Source organism: Harpia harpyja, chromosome 21 (assembly GCF_026419915.1).
Source record: "Harpia harpyja isolate bHarHar1 chromosome 21, bHarHar1 primary haplotype, whole genome shotgun sequence".
In the NCBI taxonomy this organism is placed as follows: domain Eukaryota; kingdom Metazoa; phylum Chordata; class Aves; order Accipitriformes; family Accipitridae; genus Harpia; species Harpia harpyja.
Window position 1 is genome coordinate 11,386,389 of NC_068960.1, and position 27,420 is coordinate 11,413,808.

At 35.0% G+C, this 27,420-nt stretch overlaps 1 protein-coding gene across 5 annotated transcripts in view; it reads left to right on the forward strand.

Annotated features, from left to right (window-relative positions):
* SNX29 (sorting nexin 29) overlaps nucleotides 1–27,420 on the forward strand; it is a 114,347-nt gene that overhangs the window by 62,324 nt on the left and 24,603 nt on the right. For 3 of the 5 annotated variants that reach the window (XR_008232894.1, XM_052773439.1, XM_052773440.1), the window contains exons 16-19: nucleotides 3,412–3,528; nucleotides 6,331–6,386; nucleotides 7,413–7,494; nucleotides 26,768–26,908. Coding sequence is in view for 3 of the 5 variants with exons in the window: in XM_052773439.1 (XP_052629399.1) it covers nucleotides 3,412–3,528; nucleotides 6,331–6,386; nucleotides 7,413–7,494; nucleotides 26,768–26,908 (396 nt within the window). In the remaining 2 variants the exon portion in view is untranslated. Of the gene's footprint in view, nucleotides 1–3,411; nucleotides 3,529–6,330; nucleotides 6,387–7,412; nucleotides 7,495–9,371; nucleotides 9,771–26,767; nucleotides 26,909–27,420 lie in introns of those variants that run through there. The other 2 variants (XM_052773441.1, XR_008232895.1) reach the window with 2 other exon arrangements.

The window sequence follows — 27,420 nt, forward strand, 5'->3', positions numbered from 1 at the left end:
AGTAACTTAATTACTAATAAAAGTGATTTTCACAAGTATCATACCTGCCAATTTGTCCTTTTGATAACATATAACAAGTGATTTGCTGTTTTATTTGCTGTTAAATTTTCTTTCTATTATTTACCTGTGCTAGGAGCATTTATAAATTTTTGTATTACTTCCAGTGTTTTGAGAAAGCTGTTAAATTTACGTATTAATCGAGCCTGCAAGTAGAAAGTTATTTCAAGGACATCCAAATTAGAGGGAGAGAAAACAGATATTACATCAGATAGTTTGGATTTTGTTCTGATATAGAGACAGGCACTGAAAAATAAGTCATGATTTCAAATATATAAACTACAGAGTTTTGCATCCATTCATAAATTTCTGTATTGCCTTTGATAACCAATCAACCAACTCCCAGTTCTACAGTTTTTCTCTATGCATTTGCAACTAGTAGCATACCGCATCTTTTTGTATGTGCAATACAAAGAGGTTCTGCCTCCCAGCCTAGGCTTTTTGTAATTTACAATGACCTGCTAATATTAACCTGAATCACAGAGGGGCTTATGATATTCTTAAATATTACACCACTCACTTTGAATTGGAATGAGTGTTTAAGCCAATATGGAAAATAATTTATCCAGAGTTAATGACATTATATTATTACTTTACCTAGTAAAGTTGGCAATTTTGTTTGGTGCATAAATGCTTGTAATTTATGAAGGAAAACTGCTTGCTAAGTGGCACCTACTATGTTAGTCATAACACAGAAGTTCATATGGATTTAGATGCCTTTGTTTTTGCAAAATGAGCTTCCTAATTACTAACAAGTGTTTGAAGTCAAAGACCCTTTTTTATCAAGGCTGATGTTGAATGAACAATTGAGATATGAATACATAGTGTCATTAATTGATAATGTGGAAGTCCTGATGTTCTGATTTTTATCAGGAGGAGCCAGAAAAGAGTGTAATTATGAGGCCAGGAAGTTAGTTTTTCTAATGGGATTAAGTGCAACAGAAATATTTGAGAAGAACAAAAACAAAAGCAGTAGATTAAAGCTGCTTTAGTACACTACTGCTACTACTAAAACCTTTTGATTGTTGAAACTATATTAATAATACGTTAAACCTTTACACTTCAGAAAGTGAGGAGTGAAACTAAATGGTAACTCAGACGTGTTGCAAGTTTTTTTTAATTGTGTAATATTAATCTAAAACTGCTTACATTATCAGGCAAACAAAAGTGTTTGCCTGTTTGGTTTTAAATAATCACTCTGTGAAACCTTTAGCTTTTGTACTTCCTGATAGTCCCATTACAAGGAAAGTTTGTTGTTAGTTCAGTTACTGGGTTTTAGCTTGTAATTTGCTGAGCATTTCAGAATAGTTTGTAAATTCAGAATTAACAAGAGAGATCAGTCCGTAGACAAATCGTAGCTGGGCTTAGTTTAGGTCTTTTTGCGTATACGCCACACTGATAAATTACTGGATTTGAAGGACTCCCTCTAATATAAAAAGAAATTGGAAAAGAATACTTGAAGTTCAACTCAGGTATAATTATTTTTATTTTTAATCAATGATGTCAGCTCCTGGCTTGTCAAATTGAAGCTGGTTTTTCTGTTTGTTTTGATTATGTGAAAGATACAGGTTGTCTGGAATAAAGCACGAAATTAAAGGCGAGCACGAAATTAAACAAATTGAATTAAACTGCTTTATCTTGGGGAACTTCTCTGGGGAAGAGGGAGAAGGCAGAGTGGTAATTTGAGAAAAAGAAAGCATGAAATTCATAGATAGTAGTGAACTGCTTCCAGAAGGGAAACTATGAACTCGTAAGAGATTTGGCAGTAGTCCAAGTCCCTGTGCCATCATTGAAGGTAGTGGATTGATATTCATCTTATTCAGCTGTGCTGTCATAATGTTACCCCACTGCCTCTCCTATTCTAGCTTTGGATGGCTATGTGAGGAGGCATTTGAAGAGTTGGTGTAACAAAACACGTTTCACAGTATTGTTGTGGTAGCCTGCTTTGCCCACTAGAGGGGCCGACCAGTCACTGCTTCTGCTTTTATCTAACTATTGTTAAAATTGTAGCTTTTCTTGCGCTGCCCTGGGACTGCTCATCTGGTGCTCCACCTCTGATAGTGGCCCTCATCAGTATTCCTTTTCTTTAATACAGGAGTCATATAGGGAGGATTTACTTGGAAACTTCTAACAGTGGGGTTTTCTGAAGAGTCTTTCTTTTCCCTTGAAAGTAATTCTACAAACCCTTTTCGGCTCAAATTTCTTTGCTCTAAGGCTACAAATGGCATTATCAGTTCAAGACAACTCTCTTGCCAGGTATATTATGTACTGATGGGTCATCCATCATAACTGAAACTTTCATTCAATTTTATAGTATAATGGTTCCAATAGAATTAGCTAAAAATCTTGCTGAACACAGATTTCAAGTTTCTTTTGGCCTTGCTCCCTGTTTCTGCTAGTTTCCCCATCACATTCTCTTGATGATAGCACGTTACTGCTACTATTTAGACCTTTGCTATTTGGGAACCCTTGTCCTTTTGGAGTTCTTCCCCATTAAGCTGTAGGCTTACACTTCTGTGTAAGAAAAATTCAAGAGCTTAGTATCATGTTTAACCTTGATTTGAGTTTTATTGTTTCTTGCTTCTCTTGGCAGGGAACCAACTTAAACATAGTTTGCTCTGTAAATTGGTATCCTTTTCATCCTTGTCATTCATCCAGCCCTGTTCACTTTCATAAACATCCTGCATCAGTTGGTGCTTTCTTGACACTTTGACTCAAAAATGGAGAGCACAGACATAGATAGACTTCGTGTCCAAAGAGGCCATGCTTGAGGCCACACTGTTTACCTATGCACAACAACTTGTGCCACAGCGTAACTGTGGTATTTATGCTCCTTTGACCCCTCACAGACTTGCCTGGGATGAGTGGACTTATAGCTCCAATCCTATTAAAACTCCAGTAAGAGTGTAGAATATACTACTCATGAATTATTGACAAAGTTTAATGCAGTTTGTGCATTTTGCATTATTCCCAGTTCAAAAATATTGTGATTAGTTTGTAACTGTTGAGTGCTGTGTTCATCAAAGAATTAAACTGAGAACAAAAGTTAATAGGTGTTTTATTAGAATCAGTTGCCATAGGATCTCCTCTGATAGGAATAAAATTGGACATAGAGTTGTATTTTGTCCTATTAAATTCAGTATCAAAACCTACACTTCAAGGCATGAGTCAAAATTTTTATTACAGTGTCTGTTCTTAATGGTCCGTTCAAACTAATGCATTAACAATGAGGTGCACTACTTGGAGAGTATGGTAAAATAAAAAATATAAATAAAAGTCGATATACCTGTAAGAAATTACACAGTGCGGGTTTATTTTCAGTTTAGAGTTTTATCTCTTGGCTTTGTTTTTCAGGTAGCTGAAATGCATGGGGAACTGATTGAATTCAATGAGAGGCTGCACCGTGCTCTGATGGCTAAAGAAGCTCTTGTGTCCCAGATGAGACAAGAACTAATTGATTTGAGAGGGCCGGTAAGTGTTTGTTTATTACAATGTAGAATACCACTCTGGAAAAAGCTCAAAACCATTACTTGTGATGAGATAAAATATATATTAGCTTATAAGAAATAACAGCTAATAACACATCTGTCAAGAACACCTTACTTGGCATTTCTGATAGTGTTTGATTCTCTTTAGCAGAATTGAATGTAAAATAGATATATTCAGACAATAAAATTGTTTTCTACTAACTGTTGCTTCACTTTGGCTTTTTGTGTTACAAGAAAAGTTTGGGTTGAAATTTGAAAATGAACAGGGAGGAAACAGAAGGAGTCAAGAATGTTCCTAATAGTTGTCCATCTTCTGAGGGAGGCATATTTTGATAGTTTTTGTTCATATGATTATGTGCTATTGCTCCTTACTTTTTTGTTTGCACTGGAAGCATCCATGCCTATTTTATCATAACATTTATGTAAGGTGGCTGACAACAGTTCTGTGTGCATTAGTGAAGCAGAATTTCACCTATAATTTTCAGCCTTTTAGATGGAAACAATCATGTTACTGTGTTCAGAGATGACAAACGATAAATCACATACGTATTATAGTTGTACTTTCTTACTTGGAGATTTTAGGCTGTATGTCCCTGCTCAGAGATTTTGTTTTTAACCATGTATCTCCATATCCTAATCCAGTAGTTAGATATTGATACTATATTTTAATGTATCGAATACTGAGAGAAAACTAAATCCTAAGACTCTTTAAGAAGTGGAAGTGGTACTATATTTTTAAGTGCTAGCTAAATGCTAGTTGTTATTAGCTGCTATTGTCCAAAATGAAACTGTGAATTGAATACAGTCCTAAAGACTTTTGCATTATCCTAAGTGGATAAATTTTAATTCTGTGTTAGTAAACAAAACTCTGTGCTGATAGCCTATCAGTTACTTGGTAGACTTTAATTAGAAATTTCAAAGTTGGTAGTGTGTGTAACTGCCAGAAATTGTGGAATATGAATATTTGATCCCCCTTTCACTGGTTTGAAAATACCAGACAAGTTCTTAACATTTTATTATTACAATAGTATATAATTTACAGTTTGTTATAAAAATAGCTTCCATGATTCTTCACTGTCTTCTCTTTTCCTTTAAATGCTGATAATCAATTTTAATGGCCATAATTTATGAATTTAAATGAATTGTTCACAGTGATCTTTCCAAATTTCTAGTTACTGGGTTGCAGAATTTCTGCAGCAAACAGAGGAATATTAAAACAAAAAGTATGTGCTTTCAAGGGTATGAGGAAATACATTGATGTAACGTCTCCATCACTGTGTTTTGCATTACAATAAACAACACTTCAATTACTGTCTCAAAATCAGTAACCAATCTGTTTTAACATAGGCGTGCAAGAACTCGTTAATGTCAACTTTTTCTTATTTCCAGAGTCCACACTCTGAGGTTTTTATACAAAACTTTTACTGAAGTTAATTAAAATAGCTGTATATAACTGGTGGTAGGATTTGACACTTCAGATACAGGCAAAGAGAGGGTGCAGGTTGTAGGCAAGATAGAAGAACGTCTGTTTTCTGGCACAAGAGCCCTGGAAAGCCAGGCTGTGTGCTGCCACTGGAGGGTGGACTGGACTGTGAACAGACAACAACTGATGGTAGTAACTGAGGGAGAGGTCATACTGGCCCTTCCCACCTCATTCATCCAAAAAAGGACAGCAGAGGTGTTCAGGATTCTGTATATATGCCCTGTATATATGCCCTTGAGCTGTCTCGGCTCTGCACATTTCTCTTCCTCTTTTCCGTTCTCTGGCAGGAAGACTTAGTTTTTGCAGAGCCATATAACTTTAATCTTGGAAAGGCAAAATTCAGTTTTGTCTTGTGTATTGGGAAGTCTTGAGCTGGTCTGTCAAAACATCTGGGAAGTAGTTTTTCTTTAGTCCCCTTTGAAATTTTATATTGCTTTGCAATAAATAAATACATATTGCTTTACAATAAGCAATAATATATATTTAAGTTTCTTGGGCAGCAAATATTCTGAAAAACAGTAATATGCATGCAACATACATTATAGAGATACACTGAACCAATATTTAACTAATGTAGAAGCTGTCTCTGGAAGTTTACAACTTAGCTGTTTTTCTTCATCAAAACACTAACTATTCTGGATTATGCTTTACATTTTACAGTATTTAAAGGAGACAAGTTAGCCTTTTATGTTTACCTAGCTTTAAAGTAAGGTAAAAAGTTATTGCTGTTTCAGCTCTAAATGCTCCTTCAATCTTGTTTTCTCATAACTGCTACTTCTTTTGATTCTACAGGTTTTAGTCCATCATTGCCATCTTTATGAACTTTTGTAGCTATATAATGTTTTGTAAGAACACAGCTAAAATAAAATTACCATGTGTCTTTCTCTTAATGGAATGTTGGTTGTAAAAGAAAGTGATTGCTAGGTTTTATATGCTTCATCTCTTCCCATAAATTGTTTATACACACAATGTACTTTTGTTTCAGCATACTTTGCTTATAAAGGCCAAATAATGATGCTTCTTTCTGGGTTTTCTATACCTTTCAAAAGTACATGCTTTTACAAAGCCCAATTTGTTTCTTTACAAAACTATAGCAAATTCTAACATGAAGAACTCGCAAGGGTGATATGTTCATAATCCTGTCGCGTGATTGTTTATTTTTCTTTTATTGTTTCTCAGTAATAGTTTTTATTGGCATTTAAAAATTGAATGTTGAATTGTAATTTCCTTATAATATTATGCTTTCTTAATAGAAAGCATAATAACCAGTGTGTGGGAATTATTTCTGTTTTGTAAATATAGGTCCCTGGAGATTTGAGTCAAACATCTGAAGACCAGAGTTTGTCAGATTTTGAAATGTAAGTTTCATAATACACATATTTTTCTCTTTGTACTGTTTTTATGGGAAAGAAGAATAAGGAAACACATTCAATAATTTGCTTTTCCTATATTATTTCCAGTAACTCAATTCTCAGCTTTGGTGTTCCATTGTTAAAAAGTATGGAGAGCTGCACAGTCCATGCCCTAATATAGTTTTTAATAATGTTGAATGAATGAGTTTAGATTTATGAAGATTCTTTTGGAGTGCTCTTTCAGTGCACTAGGTCTTGGTATTCTAACAAAAAGTTACTGTTTTCTGTTGCTTTGAGTTTGATAGATGCTAGGTGCTATTAATAATGTGATGGACTTTCTCATTTTTACAGAGTAACTCCGAATCAATGCATACAAACAGTACTACCAAAAAACCCACAAACAACCCAGGTGGTCATCCCAGATCATTCTAGAGTGTTGTGATTTGGAGTTTTGCTTTTATTAGTCATACTAATAAATCTGGATTTTTGTGGATGAGGGGGTGAAAATGTAGCTGATGGCTTTGAATCATAGAAATTTGGAGATGAGTTACAAAAAGTGGATGGAAATGACTTCTCCATGATTGTGCAGTGCTCTTCTGTTATTTAATAAATTCAGTTTTTTGCTCAGTTTTTTGCTCAGTTTTGTGGACCAAGATGTTGAGTTTGTTGAACAGTTTTTGTTTCATGTGTATAATCAAATGTTGTCAAATGCATGCTGTAAAAAAAAAAACAAAACAAAACCAACCAAACAAAAAACGCCCCCCCTAAAACCAACCAAAAACCCACAAAGGGAATTGTTTCAGTGCTCTTTTTCAGTTACATTAACTTTAGGGAACACTTTTAGATACAGCAGGTATCTAAGGTAGCCTTTTAAGGTTCAGGCAGAACTACAATTTTTCTAATACTCCATTTGAAATGTTAAGTTGCTTTGTTGGTCACTTTGATCATTATCTAAATCACTGGAGGTAGTTGCTTTGCAATTCTTATACATAAATATGATTCCCTATTTTAAGTTTTCTCTTTCCTCCTCAGATCAAATCGTGCTCTTATTAATGTTTGGATTCCCTCAGTCTTTCTGCGTGGAAAAGCTGCTAATGCATTCCATGTTTATCAGGTAAGTGATACATCTTAACACAGATCCTGTGTAAACGTTTCTGACTGAAATGGCACATTTTAATAATTTAAAGATCTCAGTACAATTTCATTAGAGGTCAATTAATGAACAGTAGCAGTACCTTAATATATTTTCATCCATAGGATTGTCTTGATTATCCAAATAGCATATTTTGAGGGTTGGCTTTTAATATTTAAATACTTTAAAAGCATGCTAATAAGATGACTGCATTGGCTGGGGTGTACAACAATTCAATATTAATCAGTACTGCCTTCTTCAATATGCATGTACATATTCTGTTTCAATTTTTGGGATATCAGTGACCAGAAATGTTGCTTGACAGACAGAGAGATGTGCCTTACTGTAGTAGCTCACTCAAAAACATTTGGAATGGTGCAACAAGCCTTCACTATGTGTCATTGGATGTGTTCATAGTCTGTTCTGCTTCACCCAGGTCTGAATTTAGGGGTTTATGCTCTAGCCTGCCTTGTAGTTGAAGCATTGAAATCCTATACTGTTCCTTGATTCCTGGATTCTTGGTTTCAGAACAATTATACTCTCCATGGATAGAATGGCAGGGCAAACTTTAAACACTCTTTAATATGCTGTCCCAGGCTGTTTGTATTTCTTTATTTGTGGATTATTAGCAGCTGCAAAATTTTTCTACTTTTGTTTCAGCTCTGAACAAGATTTCTGAAGCTTTTTAACATTCCTCTCACTCTGAATGATGATTTTTGTAGAATTTTGAATAATTTATGAAGTGTTGATGGGTAGTTGAAAAATACAGGAAAACACCTACCTTTCGGCCAGTAAAAGACAATGAAAAATAAGACTTTAGCTAATGGAAAGAAAAGCTAACAATACTGAACAGTTAGTAATTTGTTCAAAAGCATTGAATAATCAATCAAATTCAGGTGCACAAGTGTTTGTGGAAACATAACTTGTTGACAAGTGTGATTATTTTTGTCTTTTTGGCTCTCACATACTCCTCCACTCTGCTGTCACTGGCTACACGTTCTCAAACCCAGTCTGCTATTGCAGAAATTCGTAGAAGCATCAGTGTCTCACACCACCACATCACTTGTTACTCTAATGATGTTGCAGTTCTGTGACCACTAGAGGAGCTCTGGTTCCTCCTGCTTGTTTCCTAGTTTGCTCTGTGTTATTCTTTTCATCCTGCGTTGTCATTTCTTAGCTTTCTCTTGTTCCTATCAGCATGCACCATTTGCTTTCCACCCCATCCACCATTTCCTCACCAGGTTGGTTAGCCTGTTGGCAAAGATGATCTCGTCCCACTCTATCAGGTGGATTTCATCTCTCCTAGCAGTCCTTGATCCTTAGAGACAATCCCATGATCATAAAAGCCAAATCTATCAGTGGCACCTGCCGTGCAACCAGGTATTGATCCACAGGATCCACCTGCTCCTACGCAAGCCTTTTCCCTCACTGGCAGGATCTAGAAGACCAGCTGGGCCACTATGGACTTCATCCTTGTCCCCAGGGCTGTTTAGTCACCCTTGATTTGGTAATAGTCTTCTCTGGAATTAATGTTGCTGCCTGTGTGGATGAGCAGCAAAGGGTAATATTAAGGGGTACCTGTTGTGTACTATTTAAAAAGCTTTCAGTTTTAAAAGTTCAGTCTTTCCTCAAGCATTTTTACACCTAGACTGTTGATCAAGCAAAAGCTGAAATGTGATGTACCCCAGATTTTTTTTTCTCCTGAAGTTGCATAGAAATTTTGAGTTTCTGGCAGATAACTGAAAAATAAGACAATTCCAGAAAAATATTTGGTATCTGAATGATGAGGTCTTTTGTGTTTGCAACAATATGACACTTGAATTTCTACATTCCCTTACTTTTTTTTTTTTTTTTTTGAGTTGTGTCTGCAGTACAGGTTGAAATGAAGGCACCCAGTGAATATCCCGATAATTTTTAAGTGCATTTCTGACTGCTTAGGGCTGGCACACTTGTTAATGATGGCGAGAAATGACATGTTAACAGTACTGTCTGTACAGCATTAATTTTGTCTTTTTAATGTTACTGGTATCTGTTGTTATGTGAAAGACAGAAGAGGGGGAATATGACCCAGTAGTTGATCTTATCTTTTCCTGATACTCAGGAAAGCTTATGTGGATGCAATGAACTCAGTTTTACATTTCTTTCACATTTATGTGAAAAGTTAACATAATTTCTAATTACCAACTTGTAAGCATGAATTGTTGCAGTGGGAGACTTATTGCAAAGAAAATCACTCTAAAATGTTTTCTGTGTAAGTTGTGAATAAGAAGTAAACTTAAACTATGGCTTTCTCAGGTGTGTTTACTAATGGTCTGTTGCTCACACAGGTTTTCCTCATTTGGTTGGTTACTGAGAAGTAGAAACAAAACAATTGTTGCAACTGCTTCTGGATAAGCAGAGAGTTTAGCTATAGGCAGCTCTTTAGTAAGAGGAGATGCTGTGATAGATGAAGGAATGTGAGAAAAACTGTCTTTGTATACTATTAAAGGTTCTTAAGTTCAGTAGTAACACTATTACTGCATAGTTTGGCTATTTTTTTTTTTTTTAAATGCTGCCAGTTTGGAGGTCCTGAGTGGTTAAATGGCGAGAAAAAATGTAAGAAGAAATGAAAGGAAAGCACATAAGCACATCTCCGTGTCCTTTTCTCAAACAGATAATTTGTGTGTATTGCAAATAGTTGCATTTTTTATCAACAATAGTTGCATTTTTATCAACAATTTTAGTTTTAGTATTTGCTTTTTCAGTTGCATTCTATTTGGTTGAATGGGAAGAAAGAATCCTTTTTTATTATTAAACTTGCTTTTGTATTTTGAGTTTTGTTAGTGTCGTTACTACTAAGACATGAACCAGAAACAATTTATTTGTAAGATTGCTATCTAATATGCCAAATCTTTTTTTTTTTTTTTTTTTAGTAGTAAAGTGCTTTTCTCTAAGGTATATTAGAACTGGATTAAAAAACATTAATTATTTGAATAATTTATTTTTAATTTTACTTGTAACTTGATATCAAACAGTTACTAAAGAGTTCAAAACTTTTCATGCAGTTTGACGGTACATGACTATGCAAATGGCATCATGAAAGCTTGGAAAGTATGCAGAATTCATATATGCTATAGATGTTCTGCACGTTCTTTTTCAATAGGAAAAATATTGAGGTAAACTAAACTTCCCAATTTATAAGAGGTTCAGGGCTTTATCCAAAATCTGCTGAGGAGAGTAGAGGGTTAGATGTTGCTCTCAGTTTGCTCTGGTTAAGGCCCTACTACTGTGGCTTGAAAAAAATTTAGGGGGTTTTATTGTGCTTTTGCACCTTACTTCTATTTATCATTGGCATGGCTTTTTAGAAGATATGTTGTGCTGGTACAGAGTGGATTTTAACAGACTTCATCCATTACTCATCATCAGTGGAAAACAAAGAACTTGTGACTGAAGGCTAAGCCTCTTGAGAAGAGGAAAAAAGGAAGCAAAATATCATTGCAAGATTCTAAAAAGATTGAAAATTCTAGATTTACAAGAAGACAATTTTGAGAATTTTATTAAGTTCTTTATGTCTACAATATATACTCATAATGTTGGGCATCCATAGTGTGCAAAATTCTGTTTATTGGTATATGTATTTGAAAAACGTACAAGTTCTTTTGAATATGCTCTATTCATTATCTATTCACACTAGCAATTTACGGGACATACATAATGTGGAAAGTTAGAAGCGTCTATCTAGAATAGACATAGAATGTCGGTCGTCAGGCTAGTTTGTCTTTCATTACAGAACAGCACAGAATATCATACAATTCCTCTGGTGAACAGTTGTATATTTGCTCAAATTTGTCTTTTAATCTTTAAAAAAAAAAAAAAGCGAGCAAGAATTACCTTTAGAAGTGACCTAAAACTTCTATAATTCTTACTAAACTTTGATCTTGGTACCTACTGAGATCTTTCCTTATTGAAGAATACATTAATGGCATTCCTACCAGTTTTTGATCTCAGTAACAGGAGTTGACTGGGAAGAGTATCTGTCAGCAAATAACTTTGTTTTCTGCCATTGTGCCCGTGAAAAAAAGAAATTTTCCTAAATAGACATACACTCTGTAGCATAGCACTATGATGAAACACTTGAAGTGATTGCCACATCTCTGATCAAATATGTAGTTATGTGCTTGCTGAATATATATTCTGCATTTTATAGCTACCAGGAAAGCATTAATTTTTAAAACTTCAGAATAGCCTCAATAACAGCACTGTGCATTTATCTTGTTAAATCTCTGCCAAAACATGTGCTCCTGATTACAGGGGATTTGATTCAGTGTTGAAATTGTGGAAGAGGATATTTAACAGGCTACCAGTATGTAATGAACAGGCAAGGACTGGGAGTGACAATTAGGATAAATGACTAAGCTCATTTCTGAGAGTCCTCTTATTCATAATAAACATTATTTTTGCTGCTTTATCATTTATTTCTCCAATGGCAGAAAATTAAAATGCATGTATAACTCTTGGTATCAGCTACATGAGAAATTGCTTGTAGTATATCAATGTAAAGGAAAGTAGCAATATTGCAGAATATTCATATTGTTGAGATCGTTACCAACATCTTTTGGAGTTCAGATTTCTCTGCGAGTACTTGAGTAACCGTAACTTGAGATGTAAAAACTGACTCTTGGTTGTGCTGGTTAATTCTGAGAAAAAGATGTGAAATGAGCTTTGGAGAAAGTTAAAATGTGCCAGTTGGAACAGGCAAAGTTTGCAACTTTGGGTTTGGGTAAGCATAATTTTTAGATATGCTAAATACTTATGACTGTATTGGAAATTAGCCTTAAGATGCTTAGCCTGCCTGAAAAGTAGATTGTATGCGTAATACTATTAAGGTAAGATGTTGCTGCTAAATGAAGATGTTACAAAAGGGCACGGACCTTGATCATTGCTTTTCCAAATACAGTTCATGTAAATGTGTTTCTAACATTGCTTGATTTGTTTTGCATTTTCTGTTATTAGAAAGCTAAAGAGATTGTCCTTCTCTCCCCTCCTGTTATGAGCCACCTTGTTAACCTTTGCTGATTTGAAGTTGTGTATCTCTGGAGCATTTCACTTGATGGAGAGAGGAAGACAGTGTGCCAGTGGAGACTTGCTGTCACATTTATGGTTGATGCACTTTAGAATTGTTGTGCCTCTTCTGTCCCTTTTTGCTCATAAATGCATATTTTCTAGCAGAAAATAAAACTACTGTCTATTTATCATGTGTCTTGCAAATGACCAAAAGAAGGTGGAAAGAATTGCAGAGCACCTCAAATAGTTCGGAAAAGTATGAACCTATCAGTTCCACAGTATCTGTCATCTTTTTTTGTGGACTTGTAAATACTTCTTAAGAATATAAGAATTAGGAGAAATAAATCTGGGTAGCTGTGCCTCTTCAGAATCAATGCCCATTTTGCATTTCTGCTTCTTAAACCAGGAAAAGAAATGAATGACATGTTAATTTGCGTATCAGAAGGGCCTGACCTGGACAGGATAAGAATAGACTCCAGCAGGAGTTTTGTTACAGTGCTCACTTTTTAAATTTTTTTTTTTAATGTGATGCAGATTTGTAATGCTGTTTTGAAGGGCTTTTCAAAGCATTTCTTTTTGTGTCATATTAATATTTCAGTATGTTTCTGATGTCATGTTCAAAATCAGTACATCTTCCATCCTTAAGAAAACCCAGATCTTATTCTTCAGTGAATATAGAAGCAAAAGTTTCCAGCTCCAGCATACTTGTCAAATAGTTTCAAACATCAAGTACTTTCTTTAATTTCTGTTAAGGATTATGGATTCTGGACAAGCTCAGAAATCAGGTTGTGGACTCTGAAATCAAGCAACATTTTCTAATGAATCCTGTTAAATGTGGAAATTTTAATCTGACCTCTGTATTTGTAGAGTTACACTGTACTCTTGCAGTAATATTTAACTGGCAGAATTTACTGGTTATGAATCTTAAGAATTTAAAAACAAGGTCTAGAAACATAGCCAAATTTCATGCTCAGTTTGAATGACTGAGTTCAAGGGGACATTTGTGAGCAGATTAATTGCTGCTCACAGCTTAGCGCTATCTAATACTGCCTTAAAAACTGAGAGCCATAGACTTATATCATTCAACTGTGGCTGTTAGAACAATTAGATGGTGCATAAATTTTGGTGAAAAAGCTATTTAGAATTGGATGTGCACTTAAGTGCAGTTACTAAGTTCAATTAAGAAATATTTTTTCACTTGTTTTCTGAAATATCACCATTTCACAATAATTGATGAGCTTTCAGATGACTACAGTAAACAAATAGTGACTATAATAAATAAAGACAAAAAATAAACATTGTGATACAGGGCTTTTAACATTAATTAGCCATTTAGGGCTTTGTTTTCTCTTGTACTGTGAATAGTCCTCTGACAACAAAGATCCCTACTGAGAAGAGGTGGCTGTAAGTGTTGGGGAGTTCAATTTTGTCATTCCCTAGGGTATCGTGTGGGACTGAAAGATGGGAAGACTTCATATTTCTAGATGGGCTACTAAGCCATGGTGTGGAAGGTGGTGTTCCATTTGGTTTTCAGTGATACAGCGTAAAGGAGGGTATGGAGGTTTCAGAGAATTGGAGATCTAGTATTTTGCTGCATGAATGAAGAAAATGTTGGAAAAATAAAGAATTTGGATTCATCAGGATTTGGATATGTTTCTGGAATAAAGGGAGTTTTCAGAGGAGGGATGATTTTAAATGCAGGACTCTGTTACTGGCACTTGAAGATCATAAAATTTATAAACTGAGAAGTAGAGGAAGGTTTACATCTAAAGAAGAGCGGGTGTTTGGGATCAGAATAGGAATTTAAATAAACTAAAATTAATTCATTTAAACTGTTGTAAAAGGAACAACAAAAGCAAAAATTCACTACTGTAATATTTAACTATAAAAAAGAAAATGAGGAAAAAATGAGGAAGCTGGTTAAAAAAACTAAAAGGGACATCTAAGATGGTTTGCAGGCATAGTGGAGAGTATTTAAAAACTTGGATACTGCTCAGAGGAAATGCATAACCTATTAAAAAAGAGAGAAAAGAAAAACAAGAAAAGAATGACTAAGCAGCAGCAGAATAAGGAAATTTATTAGAAGTAAAGAAATACAGTTAAAAAAATAAAGAATTTAAGTAATCTCCAAAGAAAAATAGAAGAATGTACACATTCTGGAGGAGAAAGTAGAAATACAGTGTTACAGGCCATTTACAACTTCCAGAAGGCATAAAATCTAATGGTCTCTTTTGTACGTGTCAGGAAGAGGCCACTTGCTAAAGTCAGTGGGACAAATACTCAAGCAGAAGAAGAAGGTCTCAGAACATAAAACAGTAACACAAAAATGCATATTTTAAAATCTAGTTTAACATGGAGTTGTTATGGAGTATTCCCATTCTGGATTATTCCTTGTGGAGAATTAGCAGTTTGTCTGTTTTAAATGAAATAGCAGAAGATCTTATTGAGCAAATAAAGCATAAATCTCCACATGCAGTTCACCAGGAATTCAAGGGTGAAATAGCTGAAAACTGGCTGATAAATAGAAGATTTTGAAGTGGCTAATCTGACACAATTTTTAAAAGGGTTTAGGGAGATCTAAGCCCAAAGTTGTTAGAAATCATTAGGAAAGGGATAGAAAAACAGAAAGCTCTATTACTCTGTGTATAATCTCTGGCTTGTCTGTGTGCAGTTCTAGTCTTCTCCAAAGAAATGTATCAGAACTGGAAAGAATACAGGTGAAAAATGAAGCTTTTTGATTTGAGGAGCGTACTAGAAATTCTCAGGCTGCAAGAAAGACAACTGAGAGGAGAATATGATAGCAATCTTTCAAATCATGAAAGACATGGAGAGATTTTTAACTGTTTCAAAATGCAAATGGAGCATCCATTGAAACTACTAGCTTGCAGTTTCAAAACAAGTGCGTGACAGTGGTTTTCTCAACATATAATTGGGGTGCAAGACATCTTGCCACAGAGCTTGTGAATATTGAAAGTTTACATGGGTCTAGAAAATAATTGTGCTAACTAAACTGAAGAAAAATCAATCCAAACACAGAAACGTGACTTCTTTCTCAGGAAATCCCTGGATAGCAGTATTTTGGAAGATAGGCAACTTTTCTGGATAAATATCACTGTACCTTTTGTTCATGTTTAAGTGTAGTGAATACAATACATTTCATAATTCACCAAAGAATTTTCTGAACTGTTGAAATCAGTATACCTTGCAGTAATAGTACAGTGGAATAAACTTGGAGGTCATGGTGTAGGATTAACCAAACATGAGTTGCCCTTGTAGTGCTATGCTAAGAATGACTAATTTAGTCCTAAAATGGAAATAATAGGTATGATTAGGAAATCTCTTTCCTTCCACTAAAGTTTATCTTCTATGCATGGCAAGCTCAATCTAATGTTTTCAGAAGCATATCCCCTCCCTTTATACTTGCTCAGCTTTGTTTTGCTTCAGGTTTATATCTCAACTACTGTCTTGCCATTCATTAGTGCTGACAGATTACTAGTATAATTAATTTTGCACTTGAGTAGAAAGATTAATTAGATGACCAGTTGATGTCCTTATTATGAATCAACAAATACTAGGGATTATTTAGACATTACTGGATGAAATTGTCTGGGCTGTGATGAGTTCAGACTAGATTATCATAACAATATCTTCTAGCAAGACATCAGAACAATTACAGTTGTCCACTTTGAGTCCAAAAGAAGCTTCAGAGGTTTATTGTCTTACAAAGTTTGTGATGGCTATTAGTAAGTGGTAAACTGAGTAGCTATAAGCATTAAAGGACCTAGCCACATATGCAGAAACTAATATATTTTTTACAAAGTAACAGTTAAGAAAGCCTAGTCCTTTAAACAGATAATTTAAATATTAGGCAGTTTTGTAAAATCAGGGTTATGCTGGCAAAAGTCTACTCTTCTCTTACAAACGTCCTGTCTTCTCTAGTTAACTAGTTGCTTTCTGATGACTGCTATTTGTGATCTGTGCAGTTTGATGCCCATCTTTTTTGTGAGGCAGATGCTGCTCAGTCAGCCTACCATTAGAAAATAATTTCTTGTCTAGTATATTCACAGGGATAAAGAGAGAATCCAGATCAGACTAAAAACAAATTTTTGCATTTATCTTTTACCTCTAGATGGTGATAGTTAGTTGCAGTTTCTTTACTGCCTGTGAAGCAAGGTGATTATTGCAATAATATTATTTTATCATATTTCTCAACTGTAGAGTACCTTGTTATTTTCTGCGTACATATGGATACCACTTTCCTGTGAAGTGTACAGCAAATGCCATTGGTCATGCCTTTTGTTGCTATAATTACCAACGGCTGACACTTAAGATAATGAAACCGAGATTTTGTGATTCTTAAAGTGATATCAATATTTAAATGGATGCTGGCAAATCTGCCTTGTTTGCAGAGCAGTAAACATGTAAGTAAATAAATAAGATTGAAGACAAACATGCTAATTGGACAAGACTGTTGTTATTTGCATATGAATAGCCCCCCCAAGATTATCATCAATAAACATTCTTTTCTTACAATATTTTATTCCTTTGACTCTCTTAAGTCTTACTGTTTAATATTGACTGATATCTTTTTCTCATAATATTTCTTCTTATATTCCTTTAAATGGTGTTCTGTTTTTCGTCTCCACTTCCTCTCTGAAGGAAGAGCAGTATACCTTCATACGAAGGGGCTATTCACAGTACCTGAATGCTGCTGTTTAAACAGAGGGAAGAATTTTCACAGAAACGCAACATAAAAGAGGTGGAGGAGAACAGTATCTGATACTCAAGTGTCTTTGAGGGGAGGTGCCCAGCAAATTCTTTGGGTGAGAGATGAAACAGTGAAAGCACAGCCTGGGTTCTGCCAGATGTGACTGTTGACCTTTAATTTATACGTGAGCCAGCATAGGCTCTACCTTTGATGAAATACTAAGTCTTAACAATGGAAGACAATGGATTGACAGTTAAAATAGTTGAAAATTAGGCAACAAATTGCAAACATTAAACCCACAGTTGAATGTCATTTCCCTGATGTATGAGGAATTGGATTACTTTAGCAGCTGCAGCACTAAGCAGGCAAAAAGGAGCAAGAAATAACGTTCTAATGATATTCCATCTCCGAGCAGCTCAGGGCAAGTAGAGAAGAAAATGGCCTGGAATGGTTGGGAGAATATGAGAGAAAGATAGGGCTCATGGCATTCTGAAAGAGAGTGGTTTGAGGGTGCGTAAGCCCAAAAGGTTGAGTATCCCACTTTTTCCATAATGGGACCTGAGGATGTGTCAGAGAAGCATAAGAGTAGGTAAAGGAGAAAAAATTTTAAATAACTGGGATGGAGGGAGTATACAAAGATGAGATCAGTCCTTGGAAACTTTTATAATTATTTATTTTACTAAAGGAAACCATAATTGTCGTGGTTTAACCCCAGCCAGCAACTAAGCACCATGCAGCCACTCACTCACCCCCCCCCCACCCAGTGGGATGGGGGAGAAAATCAGGAAAAGAAGTAAAACTCGTGCTTTGAGATAAGAATGGTTTAATAGAACAGAGAAGAAGAAACTAATAATGATAATGATAACACTAATAAAATGACAACAGTAATAATAAAAGGATTGGAATGTACAAATGATGCGCAGTGCAATTGCTCACCACCTGCCAATCGACGCCCAGTTAGTCCCCGAGCGGCAATCCCCCGCCCCCACTTCCCCCAGTTCCTATACTAGATGTGACGTCACATGGTATGGAATACCCCGTTGGCCAGTTTGGGTCAGGTGCCCTGGCTGTGTCCTGTGCCAACTTCTTGTGCCCCTCCAGCTTTCTCGCTGGCTGGGCATGAGGCTGAAAAATCCTGGACTTTAGACTGAACACTACTGAGCAACAACTGAAAACATCAGCGTTATCAACATTCTTCTCATAGTGAACTCAAAACATAGCACTGTACCAGCTACTAGGAAGACAGTTAACTCTATCCCAGCTGAAACCAAGACAATAATACAACTTAATACATTGATGTGCTTATAGAAATGCTAACCTGGATGCAAAACATACTAGGAAAATAAAAGTAGAATTTTGATTTTCAAATTATTTCACACTGACTACAGAAAGAAGAAAACAATTTATGTCCAGTAAAGACAGAATAAATAATAGTTATCTTATTTACAGACTGATTGATGAGATCCTCCTTTCCCTGGCCAGAGCACCCAAAATATTTTATCTGAAGAAAAAGCCAGCAGTTCTGTCATTTTACCTCTATTCTCCTCTGCAGAACCTTTTTTCACTGCAGTGGTTGTCATGTGTTGCAATGACTGTCTCAGTTCAAAGTGCATGTTTGTGAAATGGTGTTAATTATTTTGGGGTATTATAAGTAATATTTCGCTGTCAAAAGGAGCTAATTATGTTAATGAGTGAAAACTTCTGTGCTGATTTGATTTGTATTAAAAAAAGATATTAATTCCATCCAGCAAAAGCATAGGCATGCTGCTTTTGTTCTTTAGTGCCCAGTCCCTTTGGTGCTGTTTTGGTGAATAGAAACAGAACTGTAACTACAGAAACACAGTGAGCATAATTCTGCATGCATGTAATTGAATGGATAGGCCTGAAGTGCATGATATTTTTCTGTTTAGTAGAACAATATTGGCTGTTTTTAAGGTTTATGGCGTGCATTCTCTCATATAATTGCCACTGTATTGTTCATTTTTATGAACTAAATATCAAAAAGTTGAAGATCTAACATAACAAAATATAGTATTTGTAGTCTTTGTGCAAGTGGATAAAATGGTCTTATTGAGATAAAAGCTTGTTCACTTTAATTCCTGTTATGTCTCTGTACGTAGAAAGGCACACAAAAAGCTGCTCATACCACAGCTGAAAAGTTTCATTGTTCCGTTTGTTTTTCACTATGCAGAATTTCTTAAATTGGATCATTTTCAAAGTGGGAACTTAACCATAAATGCAGTCCTGCAGCTGTGTCAAAATATAACTTACATTTGTATTCATTTCTCACACTTTGAAGGTAACTTTGGAGAATTCAGCTTGAGTTTATATTCTAAACAGAATCCCATTGTCCCCAAGTAAAGTCAAAAAATGTAACTGGTTCTTCCTTTTTGCTATGCACTTCCCCTTTGGATTCATACCTTTTACTTCTATATGTTTTGATAAAAGCTTCCTAAATAGATTGAAATACATCACTCATCTCAGAAAAGCACACTATGAAATAGGAAGAAAAGGTAGTTCTAATCCCTTGAAAACAGTTATTTCTTAAATCATAAATTTTGATCAAAATCTCTTTTTAATTTAGTGTTCCTGAATAATTAAGATGTACATTAAAGTTGAGTTAGTTTTAAGAATTTTTAAAACTATTATCATCATAAAACAGTATTTGAGAAACAGAACAAGTAGTAGTTACAGAAGCTCATCCCAGAACATGTCTGCATGTCTGGTTAAAATGAATGCATTTTCTTCTTTCCACAGAAAGACTATGCAGTCCTTTTTCTTAGATTACGTTAGCAATACTCTACAAAAGTACTGGCAGTTTTGTTTTATGGAAATATTGCGGGTTGTAAGATTTGTTTAACCAAATGTTAAATTAATGATTATTTGGGAGTTGTTGCAATAAATATTCCAGGCTTCTGTAATGTCTATAACACCAAACTCAGTAAATGTAGAGAATCAGTAGACAGATTTTATTGATGTTAACAAGTTTTGCTCTGTGGTTCAGAGCACTGAAATTGTTTCTATTCAGTTTCTTCTCCCCTTTTTATCATGAAGAAATTTAACAGACATTCTTAAACAGGGGGTTTTGGTTTGGTTTGACGGGGGGTGGGGCATGTTCATTTTTTTTAATGGGAAACTTACAGTGGAGGCAGTGAAAATGACAAACTGGGTTAGGCAGTTGAGGAGAACTTTTAATGCAGATGAGATCTTGTCTCCTCTTACTACCAGCTCTCCATCAGTAATTCTGAACTGGACATTTCCATCTTGTGCTTGATGTTCCCTCTCTGTAGTTGTAGCAGAAGAGTATGTCTTTATGCTGTTTAGTAGATTACTTTTTGTAAGAATAAAAATAAATTACCCTTACCTTTAAGACTGGTAAAAGATAACACGGATCACAGTAAGATTAAAGTATTTTAGAAGATAATTTTAGTAGTTCAGAAGATAATTTGGGGACATTGCAAGTGTTGCAGTTTGGACCTGGCATGAAATTATGATTGTTTTATGATTATATAACACAATATATAATTATTTAAATTGGCTATTTCGAAGGCAAAAGGTAAAGGAGATGCAAGATTTTGTTGGTAGATTCTGGCTGTAAGAAGGGGAAAAGCTGAAATGCTTGCAGTTTGAACTTCATCCATATCATCTCCTTGCATGGTTTTTCTTGGATTTTCTAACCCAACAAAGTCGTAGAACAGGTGTGTCAACATAGGTAGTTGGAGGACCAGTCTGTTCTATGTAATTTTTTATTTGTTCCAAGCTTACTTTGTGCTGTCTGCGGGGAAAAAAGGCAAACTTAAGCACATAACATCTCCCTCCCTGTACAATCTCGTCTCCCATCCCCCCACAACGTTCAAATTGCCAGTCTGAGAAGGTGCATAAAATCCATTTAAGAACTGTCATTCATTCATTGGTTTATCCTGCTGAGTACTAGCAATATGCCTCTTAAGATATATATGTTCTGTTAGCATGAGCAGGTTTGATTATTAATCTTCTCATCCTTTTTTATCTTAATCTGTTCTATCTAAGCAGATATTCCTGTATCTGAAGCAAGTATTCTCATCTTACAGAAACATTTTATACCTTCTTTACCAAGCATGAAACTCTAGCAAAAAATTAAACCATCTCTACTAGTTCACGTCTACTTTCCTTTTTCTTGCTGTACTGAATACTGAAGTACTGAAGGTAAAACTATGGACCAATGGTACTCCAAAATTATTTAAAGTGTTATTTAAAAACAAATGTCAAGAAAACTTTCACCAGTCAAGCTTAGCTGAGTTAACATTTAAAAAGTAATGGTGCTAATTTGCATGTTATGTTTTTGTATTCATACTGATTGGGTTGTCTCTACCAAACCAGTTGCTCATTTTTCTTGTCACATGCTTGGCATTGATTTGAAAGGCATAAGTAACAAACAAGAGGATCTCCAGAAAACCCTTTTTCATTAGTGAGGGAAGGGAAGTTAGAAATAGACTAATACAGTAGAAATACAGTAATGCAGAAGTAATAGTTTTTCCTTCCCCCCCGCCCCCGCCCCCGATAATGCTTAGTTATGTGGCAAATGCCACAGTAGCTTCCTTAGTGTAGATCAGTCTCTTCTGCATTCCCTATACTGCTCATCTTTTTTTTTTTTCATGCTTATAAGAAAAACTATGATCTGGTCTAGCATAGACTGATTCTTTACAAACTTTCTCAGTATTCGTTATGTCATTTGAAGTGTTCTGCTGCTGAAATATTCCGAGTTCTCTTGCATCTTGTGCCATTGAATTTTATATGTGGTTTAGTAGAGTTTCACTGCTCACCTTCCATTAGCATTATTCTCTCCCCTTCTGGCATTTTTCTTGCCTCTGGAATGGGACATGGACTCACGGGGACTTTTACTTCAGCAGGTTTGTATTTGTGGAGTTCCCATCCACAGAGTTCTATGGCTAGAATTCATTTTTTCATTATGTATTCAGATCATCCTACCAGGAAATGCAAGCCATATTTGTGGGGAAGATTCAGGAGTAGCTTGGTTTAGGGAAGTTCCTTTCTGATGCTTAATCTGGTATTTCTATAACCGTGAATGTCATTGCAACAGAAGACTATCTAATATCCCATTCAGTATCTCTTTCTACCTAGAGTGCTTGAGAGCGCGCCAAAAAGTGAATCCTAAATATACCAATCTATATTTTGCATCCAAAAAAACCCCCACCCACTTTAGGCTTCTGCAGACCTGAAGAACGAGTGTTGATTATAGGCATTTAATCTGTGAAGGTAGGAACTGGAGCAAGTTGGAATTTTGGCCTTTGTCCTTCTGCTCAGGCTTTTTTACATAAGGAGTGATGAACTGTGTCAATAGTTACTAGTCTGTTACAAGGATCTGTTAACAGCATTTTTTACTCAGAACTGCTTAAAGATTCCTTAACCTCTTAAAGAAACTTTTGGTTCAAAACCAGTACCGTGGGAGTAGAGTTCATTCATTTCAGCATACAATCATTAAACTAGTGCTTTCAAATCGGTTCTCAGAAGTTTTTTAGCATTTCAGTAATAGTAAGTTAGCAGGTAGTTGGCTGAAAAACAAAATACTAAATTACTACTGTTTTTGCTATTTCTCTTCAAATCTTTGACTTCAAACATGTTTGTTATGAGAAAATAACAGATTAATTCATTATATATACTTACTGGCTGAAATTTTTCTTTCAGCTCCTGTAAATCATAGCTACAAAAAGGTTACCAACCAATCTTTACACAGGAGACCCAGTTGGAAAGTGCTCCTAAATTACAAGCAAAAGCTACTTAAAATATTTTTTGATATACAAGAGAATATTAAAGTAAAATCTTTTGTCTACAATCAAATAAGCATTCTAACAGTGATTTTGATTTGGTCTGTAAATTCTCATTACCTTGAAAATTACTTAATTAGGTTAGGAAGTGGATGGTTTCAGGAAGACATGGGCATTTGAAAGGAGGTGTAGTGATTTGGAATTGATTTTTAAATTCATCAGAGAATGAGCCTAAAAGTAGTCCTTTCAACTTTCTATAACATGATCTTAAAATACTGTCCTGTAATTATATGTCATATGTTAAGGTATTTTCAGTAGTAGAAAGTAGTGTTGCTCTACGGTGCAGCATGATAATTTGGGACAAACATGCACAGAAGTATTTGACAGCTACAGATTTCATTGATTTCCTATTAAAAGACTGTGAATGAAATTGCAGATACATTGAAGATGATGGGAATAGTCATAATGACATTTAAGACAATTTCAAACCATGCATCTCAAGTTGTTTGATTTGGTATTATTTAAAAATTTTGCCTACAAAGATTATTGTACCCTGTTATTCCTGTGCTTAAGTTGTATGGTCTGTGTTTGATTTAAATGAGGATAACTGTATGCCTTATATGACTAGACTAGAATAAGTTTATACAAGCAGTTTTATATTTAGGATTTACTTTGTCTGATTTCCTGACTGAATTTACATTAAGGGTCATGAAATACCTTGGCTTGTGAATAGTATTCCCTGTTGAGATAATAAAGCTTTAAATGCGTACTACATCATGAACTTTAATATGCCTTTCATACTCTATTATATGTCAATAAATTCAATATGGCACAGGGCTCCAAATGTTGCATTTTCATTTCTTACTGTCTAAAAGAAATCAATATCTATGTACATAGAAGAACAGGAAGAAATTCTTTAACAGTTTTATCTAAGAAATTAATTACATTTTTGCAGTCCTTAAAAATTTGAATTACAGTTTACTGGATTCCTTAATTAGTTAACTATGGGTTACAGCTTAACAGGTAATATTGAACTGCATGATTCACCAAATCACATGTGCAAAGATAACTGCTTAGTTAAATTAGGTTTTCCATATTAAATAACTTGGTTAAAAATAATTTAGGCTTTTTTATCATCCCCACCTCCCATAGAGAAGCTGAAACATGAATCTTGGGAATGTATAAAAAATTTCAAATGATATCCTGGTTGAAGTGAGAATAGGCAGGGAGAGAGGTTAGAGCTAGGTTGAATAAAGAGTATTTAATATAGTTTTTACTACATTAAATTAATTGTATTGAAATTATGCAAAATACTTGAATTTCATATTTGCCTTCATTTTCCTTCAGAGGGGTACTGAATTGTTAAAACAGATGGTCCTGTAGGTGTTTAATTATCTTTATCATGGCTGTATTTTCAAAATGAAAAAGAAATCCAAATACTTCTTGCAGACTTAGAGAGGTTCCATCATTACACTATTTAAATTCTTGTTACCAAAACTAGTTGAATTTTTGTTTACATGCTATCCTGGTTTCAGCTGGGATAGAATTAATTTTCTTCCTAGTAGCTGGTATAGTGTTATGGTTTGGGTTCAGTATGAGAAGAATGTTGATAACACACTGATGTTTTCAGTTAGTCTGAACATTACTTAGCAACAAGTCAAGGATTTTTCAGCTTCTCGTGCCCAGCCAGCAAGAAGGCTGGAGGGGCACAAGAAGTTGGGAGGGGACACAGCCAGGACAGCTGACCCAAACTGGCCAAAGTGGTATTCCATACCATGTGATATCATGCCCAGTATATAAAGTGGGGGGAGTTGGTTTCGGGGGGGGATCGCTGCTCAGGAACTAACTGGGCATCAGTCGACGAGTGGTGAGCAATTGCATTGTGCATCACTTGTTTTGTACATTCCAATTTTTCTATTATTATTATTGTCATTTTATTATTGTTATTATTATCATTATTAGTTTCTTCCTTTCTGTTCTATTAAACCATTCTTATCTCAACCCACAAGTTTTACTTTTTTCCTGATTCTCTCCCCCATCCCACTGGGTGGGGGGGAGGTGAGTGAGCAGCTGCATAGTGCTTAGTTGCTGACTGGGGTTAAACCACAACACATACGCATTTGTAATTCCCACAACACTCTGAATCTCTTGTATTCTTAGATGTGCTAATTTTGGAATTATAGTATTAATTTTTTGTCATCATCACGAAACGCGATGAAGTACAATAGTAACCAAGAAATATGCTTGTTATTCAATAGAATCCAATATTATGAATACATGAATATTTTCTGCAGCGAAATATTATAATTTGGCAGAAGTTGCATAGTATCTGCATGGTACATTGTATTTTGTTGCAAGACAGAAGCCTCCTATAAATGTGAGAAACTTAGGTGTCAGTAGAGATAAGAGGACTTAAGGACCAAACCAAAGGTAGGCTGCATAAGCTGCTTTTGTGGGAGAAGACATTCACTTGACATCACTGGATCTCTGAAATACCATGAGGCCTTAGTAAAATTTTGTTTTTTCTAAGGACTTGGCAAATCTAGAGGAGAAGGACCATGTTAATGTTTCAGTCATCAGGAAAAGCTACAATTCAGTGTTGGAATTGGCCACATCAAAATCCAAATTTCATTTTTTCCTAGTATTCACAAAAATACAGTTGTTACTGCCCGCTTTTTGTGCGATGGTTGTTGGTGTTGCTTTTTTATGTAAGCATTCTCCTGAACTTGCCTGACAACTTACTAAATTACTGGGTTTTGTTGGAGAAGCAAGGCAGTGCGCTGTTATCAGTACTATTCCAGCTTAATTTGTGATGCAAAATACTGAGGTTATTAACACACACACGAGAATGAATGAGCTACAGATTCTATAGAAGCAGCTAAGGAAAAGGTCACTGGATCTTGAGTTTTGATGCTTGGATTATAGTTTCTGACTTGTGCTATTTCAGCACTCCTTGAAACTGTGGGTTCATTTCTGTAGAGGAAAGGTTATTCCCTAGTAATGAATGAAATCTCAGCTTTCTGTAAGTATATTTCACTTCTGCATGAAATTTTCCTAGAGAATGTGAATATTTAGCTTGTAATTGGTAATATGCTCATAAAATAATTGAGTGGCAAACAAAAACAGAACCACAAAAACTACAGCTGTGTTAAATTATACTTAACGTCCTATACAAGCAGAAAGAATGAACTGTGTTTATTTTCCAAACAATAAAATTTCTAGTGTAGTTTTCAATGTAAATTTTTCTTAAAAAGTAAATTAAGTTTCATACTTTGGATAAAATTATGTTTTGCAATTCTGATGCTACAAAGCTAATTTACAAAGTTGAAAAACTGTGTTGAGTACATAGAAATCAATTTTATAGTGGTATTAAATTATTTTTTCCTTTGGTCACTGGCTAGTAGAATATGCTGGAAACCATGGTAACAAAAAGTGCTACCATGGTTGCCCCAGAGTCACATTAAAATGAGCAAGCTATGTTTGTCTTGATTAATATAATAAAAAGAGAGAAAAAGAGAAGGAGAGAGAAGAATGGAGAGAATAAGATTAATGACCCATACAACAGAAACAGCAAATGTACAGTCAGAGATGTATCTATGGATAAGTGATCCTGTAACTTCTGGTACCATTGCATCATGAATGGGAAGATGTTAAGCCATGAAGCTTTAAAGAGTGAAGGCGATATATTAGTTCAATGGTTTGTCTTTCAATTATTTGCTTCCATGTCTGTATTTTCCAGGTCTATATTAGGATAAAGGATGATGAATGGAATGTTTATCGAAGATATGCGGAGTTCAGAAGCTTGCATCATAAATTACAGAATAAATACCAGCAAGTGAGGACTTTTAACTTTCCACCGAAAAAGGCCATTGGGAACAAGGTACTTAAAAGAACTAATAGTATCAGTAAGAGTTGGGGAAAAAACCTTTCTTATTCACGCATACAAAAAAAGAGATGACTGTCATAAATATTTTTTCAACCTGCTACTTTTATACAGACTTTGCCCTCATCAGCTGCAGATTGACTGATAATGTAGTTAATGCATTGATTTTTTCACTCACTGGAAAGAAAACTTAAACATTTTTATTAAATGAAATATTGATGACATACACAGTAGACAAATGCATAAAACCCCCAAAACTGTACTGGACAGCTGTATATGTAAAATGTAATCTCTACTCCATTCTTTTCAATAAATATTAGCAATTAACACTGGTAATTCATTAAATATTCCTGTAAATTTTAAAAAGTATCAATCTAAATTCCTTAAATTTCCTGTGCTCTTTACCAATTGTTGTAAGTTCTTTGAACCAGCTTTTTAAAGGCATTTGGATGCTTAATTCCGATAATCTGTGTCTTTGTGTCTTAGCTGTCCCATTTTAAAATGGGAAT